We start from the raw sequence: 6901 nt of genomic DNA, 5'->3' as shown, positions 1-6901 counted from the left end.
TGAACCCGGGTCTCTGGCGCTGTGAGGCAGCAGTGCTAACCACTGTGCCACCGCGCCGCCCACCCACTGTGCCACCACGCCACCCACTTGACTAACCATTACTGTTTCCTATCACTCAGTATATTTTGTATCTCATGTTGGTACTGTCCCTTGCATTCCTTGAGCTATAAGACTTCACACAATCCTGTTATGTAGCACTGTATTGAAGGTTTTTTGAAAGTCCATGTACACAGAATTACCCTCAATCCTCGTTACTTCTTCAAAAAAACTCCAAGTTAATTAAACATGATTTCCCTGTTAGAAATCTATACTTGCTGTAATCAAATCATTCTTTTTCATGCAACAATCAGTTCTATCCTGATAACTATTTTCAGAAGCTTTCCCACCAGTGAAGTTAAACTGACCATTCAACTGCTGAGCTTATCTTTACAAGCTTTATTGAATAAAGGTATGTTTTTAATTCTCCAATACGGAAGAGTGGAAAGATTATGGTTAGTGCCTTGCAATTTCCCTTTTTTTCCCCCCCCATAGATGCATTTCATTTGGCCTAAGTACCAACAGTTTGGTACTTCACTTTTGAACTCTAGTGACAGCTTCCTCCTGTTACGATGGCCTAGAAAGCATTTACTTCCTTGGTGAGAGAGAGATGAAAAATATTAAAATCTAATAGCTTAGCCATGCTCCTTGCCTCCATTTGAAAATCCCCTTTTTGGTCCCTAACCAGTACTAATTCTCCTTTCAAAACACACTGCTCAGTTCCTTTCTTGCCCCATTGGAAACAGCACTCTAAATGGACTTTTCTTACTCTAGATTGACCAATGTATATAGAGTTTAGAATGACAATGATTTTTGTCCTAAAATGTTCCTGAACTAACTTGATCCACTTGACACACCTCATTTCTAAGAGCCATGTCTAAGAATGCATCCTCTCATGTTGGTCTGAACACAATGCTGGAGGAAACGATCCTGAAAATAATCTAGGAACATTTGCCCCTCAGTACCAATATCTCAGCCTGTATTTGGAAAATTAATAAGTTCCTAATTACAACTGGATAAATGTTAGCATCTAAATCTTCCTGCAAATTTGCTCCTCGGCATCCTTCCCATCAGTTGGTGGTGGATAGACTATATCCAGCAACGTAACTGAACCTCTGTTCTTTAGGTCTAGTCAATTTGATTTCTGCCCTTGAACTCTCAGGACATCTTTTTTGCCAGTACTGCAGTGCTCTTAACCCCTCTTCCTTTCTTATCTTTTCTGAATACTACGTATGGAGAAATATTTAATACTGGATCTTGCCCTTCTGTCACAATATGCTTCCACAAGGCTTTTAACTCTAAAATCACAGAGGAGAAAGAGGAAGATTATGGACTAAAAAAACTATTGAACAAACTGTCAGAAAAATAGATTCAATAGCAATGATCAAAAGAAACCATTTACCAGTACTACAGGCAAGGAGCAGAGAATGTGGAACAACAAAATATCTGTGTCAGGAGAGGCACAAATACGATGGGCTGAATAATGTTCTGTTGACTAATTTTGAATTAACTTCATAGTAAAAGGTACATTATTTCTGAGAACAATAATCATGAATTTCATTGGAGTATTACCTACCAGGGGGCATGAAATTCGATTAGCACAACTTCCTTGCCTGCAATGAAGGAATCATAATTTGCATCTGTCAAAATCCAAACCCCATTTTCTTCCTTGACAGAGTCATCATCGTCCTCTTCATCATCGTCCTCCTCCTCCTCATCATTATCATCATCCCCATCTCCATCAGATTCTAGAAACAGTCAAATAAAATCAATCTTGCAAGGATACTAAATAGGTTATGCCTGTTTTTTCCTAAACTATTAATCCAAACATTTAAATAATAATTGCTAGTCATTAACTACATTTGTTTTCAAATGTACACACAATACATGCTGTCATATTTAGTGACCTTTATAACTACAGTAAGCTTTGTTTTAATTGGTACCTTATGAACCAGCACTCACCAGAAACCAGTGAAAAATTATACACTTCAAATAGTTTACTGCATTATCCCAATCTCCACAATGTCAGAATGTGTGTGTGTATACGCGTGTACGCATGTGATGAGAAGAGAATTCTCCACGGAGAATTAGCTCAAGAAAAATTAGTTACTCCACCATAAGAGTAGATGCTGATGAGTGTTGACATCCATACGTGACTGCTTGATAAAATCAATTTACTACTAACTGCTTTTAGATCTCAACATTTTGTATTACTGCTAATCCTCAACCACCTTACTGAGTAATAAATTTGAAACAGGATCTGATGATCAATCGGGTAGGACAAGTCAACAGTTTATTACAGCAAACAGGATGCTGAACTAGAGCAGATTCAACGAAAGCTTTTAAACAACGACTGTCTCAATTTAGTGGAATAAGTATTCTATATCTGTCGAGCTTCTTGCAAGGTGGAGTCTGATATGAGATCATGTAATTTTGCTGGGATATTTAATAACTTAATGGATTTAATACACAGAGGCCAAGCTACTGTTTTATGTTTCTATAGAAACAAGTAGGTCAAGAGATGGAGCTGGAGACACCAAAACTGAAGAACATAAGCCCAGAGATACTGGGGAGATAGTTAACTGGACATTTGTTCCAGGAAGGAGTCACACCCTGTTAGGACTTCAAATTTAGTCTGTGGTTAAATGTGGTTTAACTGTAAAAGAGCACATATAGGGATTCCAAAGGGAGCAACGCTGAAACCGCACCCTTGCAATGGTCCAACAGGTTTGAGATTCTAGAGGTTGGTGTGGACAAGAGCAGCGACTGGAAGAATAGGAGTAAACTATGCTATGCACCATGGTGCTGGGGCCGCTCAAGTGGGAGAGTAAAGAAATGTAGTGGCAATCAGATTAGATTGGTACAGAAATACCATTCTTAACAGCTGACAACACAAATCCTGAAAGGACAACTCCTCAGCAATGGAGGGAAAAGATTGAGTTGTGGCCCATGTGGGTATCAATCACAGACAGAACAAAGAAAGATTCTGCAACACAAAAGGGACTTGGGGGTATGTGAAAACAAAAGCTAGCACACAGGTAAAAGGGAAAGGTAATGGAATGTTAGACTTCAATCCCTTTGTAATAAAGGGCCAAGAGTAGAGAAGTCTCACTGCAACGGTTCAAAATACCGATAGACTACATAGGAGTACTGCGTGCAGTTCTGCTTCTTATTTAATGGAAATATTGGGAGGTGGTCAAGAGAAGGTTAATAGGATGATTCCAGTATGGAGGGATTGTCTTATGAGCAAAGATTGAACAGGTTGGGACTTTACCCATTGGAATTTAGAAAGAGAGAGGTTCTCTCATTTAAGACCATGCATGTTTCAAATGCATGAAGATGGATGAATTCCCAGGATCTGATCAGGCATACCCTAAAACTCCATGGGAAGCTAAGGAAGTGATTGTTGGGCCCATCGATGAGATACTTGGATCGATAGCCAACTTCCGGCACCTTACCTGTGACTAACGTGGTACCATTATTTCAGAAAGGTAGTAATGAATAGCTAGGAACTACAGAAATGAGCCTAACATTGATGGTGAGCAAGTTGTAGGAGGGATTCCTGAGAGACAGGGTTTACATATTTTTGGTTAGGCGTGAACAAATTAGGGACAGTCAACATGGCTTTGTGTGTGGCAAATCATATCTCAAACTTGATTGAGTTTCTTGAAGTCGTAACAAAGAGGATTGATGAGGGCAAAGCAGTGGACATGATCTGTATGGACTTCAGTAAGACTTTTGGCAAGGTTCCTCATGATAGATTGGTTAGCAAGGTTAGATCACAGAATACAGGGAGAAATAGCCATTTAGACACAGAATTGGCACAAAGGTAGAAGACAGGGTGGTGGTGGTGGAGGGTTGCTTTTCAGACTGGAGGCCTCTGACCAGTAGTGAGCCACAAGGATTGGTGCTGGGTCCACTGCTTTTCGTCATTTATATGAATGGTTTGGATATGGACATAGGAGGTATGGTTAGTAACTTTACAGATGACACCAAAATTGGAGGTGTAGTGGACAGTGAAGAAGGTTACCTCAGAGTACATCAGGATTTTGATCAGATGGTTCAATGGGCCGAGAAGTGACAGATGGAGTTTAATTTAGACAAGCGTGAGGTGCTGCATTTTGGAAAGGCAAATCAGGGCAGGAATTATACACTTCACGGTAAGGTCCTAGGGAGTGTTGCTGAACAAAGACCTTGGAGTGCAGGTTCATAGCTCCTTGAAAGTAGAGTCTCCTGGGGTGGGGTGGGGCAGGGTCCAGAACTAGAGACCGTAGATTTAGGGTGAGGGGAAAGATTTTTAAAAAAGGACCTAAAGGGCAACTTTTTCCACAAAGAGGGTGGTGTGTGTATGGAATGAGCTCCCACAGGAATTGGAGGAGGTTGGTACAATTACAACATGTAAAAGGCACCTGGTTGGGGATATGAATAGGAAAGGTTTAAAGGGATACGGGCGAAGTGCTGGCAAATGGGACTAGATTAATTTAGGATATCCAGTCAACATATAGGAGTTGGACTGAAGGGCCTGTTTCCGTTCTTTTTATCTTTATGCCTCTTAAGGGGTTTGACAATGCTGAATGGACATGAACTGCAGCAGTTCAAAAAGGCAGCTCACCATCACTTTCAAGGCCAAGTAGAGATAGACAATAAATGCTGGCCAGCCAATAACACCCACATGCCATCAGTGAATTAAAAAGATGCTTCCCCTCTTGGGAGAGTCTAGGATCAGATAACAGAGTTTCAAACTAAAGGGGCACCAAGTTAAGCCTGAGATGAGGAACAATTTCTTTTCTCAGGGTTGAGTGCCTTTGGAACTCCTTGCCACAAAGAGTTGTGGGAGCAGAGTGCATGTACATACATGAGGGCGAGATAGATACTGCCAACAAAAAGCAGTTTCTGAAACTCTTTCTACAATGCAGGGTTGCACATGAACACAACCATTGCATAATAGAAGAACTGACTGTATCTCACGGTCTTAAAAAGGGACCAAATACAGAGAGTAGCCAAATCTACGATCAAAACATGTAGAAAAAAAAACACTAGTTGTGCAAATGGGTGGCGAGAACATCTGAAAGCACAGTAGACCATTCAATCCAGAGTCTGCTCTGTCATTCAATAAAATCATAGTTGACCCAACTGCAGCCTAAACTCTAGTCCCCATAATCCTCAAATCATTGGATGAAAGTGCTGCTTTCAGGAATCTGTTTGAACAGTTTGGGTTTTACAGGAATATTCATGGACTATTTTCATCTTCAAAACAGATTAGATAAAAAAACGATGCAAGAGAAAATCTTGGCAGACAAGTTCATTGTGGATTTGGGAAAGCTCCTTAGGACAGTGTCCTGGAACCAAACAACTGCCCATTTTAGAAGCAGTAACATGCATGGCAATGCATAATGATATAAGCCTTTAATAGTAAAAGCGGTCTTCCTGATAAGATTGATCTAACATGGTGAACTTTACATTAGATTACGGCAAGAAAAAAAAATTAATGGGTAGGGGAATCTAAACTAAAATTATGGAACAGTTTAAAATTAAAAAGGAATCTGCCATTTCAGATAGATATTTATTTTTCAAGTGGGTCATTTAGAAATTCTGTACATCAAATAAAAGCAGGGAAACTGACTTTTGATGTAAGGAAATCAAACATTACTATCTGGCAGGAAAGCTGAGACAAAGCTACAACCATATCATCCAAGGTCTTATGGAATGGTACAGCAGGGTCTCTAGGTTGTAGGAGCTGTTACTTCTACTTCCATTTCCAAATGGAAGTCTTCCTATTTCAGATACCCACAGACAAATATGGTGGCATAGTGAAATTGTTATTACACAGGCAATAAAACGCAGAGACAAATTCAAATTTTGCTGTGGCAGCTGAAAGTTTGAATTCAATTTAAAACTCCAAAATAAGGTTCAAGATCAGACCACTTCAAAATCTGGCTCAGGAAACCTACTGTTATAATGCATTTTGACCTATGTAATTCAGATACAGAATTATGTGGCTGCGCTCAATGCTATAGCAAGTCACTCACCCTCAAACATGCAGCTTGATAGTGTCCAAGAAAATAACGATAGAGGCCATAGGAAAAGTCAAGGGACAAAAACATGATAGAAAGCACATCTGATTTGGTTTGTCCGAAAAATCCTGCTCACAAATATTAAGAGGACCCATGCCAAGAGAAGTACTCCACAAACGCATTAATGTTCCACCATACATTCTGACATACATTCAGCATCATATCTTCAGCAAAAATCTGATTTGAGAAAGCATCCACAAATTTGCCAGGACAATGATAAACATCAAAGTGAAGGGTATCTGGGAGCAAACACCGGACTCCATATTGACCAACTTCAACATCCATTACCAAACAAAACTCAGTAGCACAAGAACAGAAATTGCTGGAAAAGCTCATCAGGTCTGGCAGCATCTGTGGAGAGAAATCAGAGTTAACATTTCAGGTCAAGTTATCCTTTCTCAGGGTTGTTCTGAGGAATGGTCACTTGATTTGAAATGTTAATGGGTTTCTCTCCACAGATGCTGCCAAATCTGCTGAGCTTTTTCAGCAATTTCTTATTGTTTTTGATTTACAGCATCCATAGTTCTTTCAGTTTTTAAACTCAGTAGCACCCTATAGGTTATGCCTCAGATTTAGGCATATCCAGCTTAAAAAGTGATGAGATTATTTAAAGGGCAAAATCAACTGGGATAGATGCCTATTTCCAAGACAATCTTGGCAGAAGTCACTATCAGCCAGCTCCTGTAGAAATGAAAAACACGTTGCTACCGAGCACACCCTGTGCTGCGTGACACAACTGCTATACTTAATAGAACCATGGAACAGCATGGAAGCAAATCATTCAGCCCATT

The 6901-nt window shown here is 39.9% G+C and overlaps 1 protein-coding gene across 1 annotated transcript in view; it reads right to left on the bottom strand.

Annotated features, from left to right (window-relative positions):
- Positions 1–6901, bottom strand: part of pdia4 (protein disulfide isomerase family A, member 4) — a 40378-nt gene that overhangs the window by 20064 nt on the left and 13413 nt on the right. The window contains exon 2 of the mRNA XM_043690136.1: positions 1613–1784. Within this exon, the coding sequence (XP_043546071.1) occupies positions 1613–1784 (172 nt within the window). The remainder of the gene's footprint in view (positions 1–1612; positions 1785–6901) is intronic.

The sequence above is a fragment of the Chiloscyllium plagiosum genome, chromosome 5, assembly GCF_004010195.1.
Source record: "Chiloscyllium plagiosum isolate BGI_BamShark_2017 chromosome 5, ASM401019v2, whole genome shotgun sequence".
Taxonomy (NCBI): Eukaryota; Metazoa; Chordata; class Chondrichthyes; order Orectolobiformes; family Hemiscylliidae; genus Chiloscyllium; species Chiloscyllium plagiosum.
Note: the sequence above shows the minus strand (reverse complement) of the source record. Positions and strands in the feature narration are given on the sequence as shown.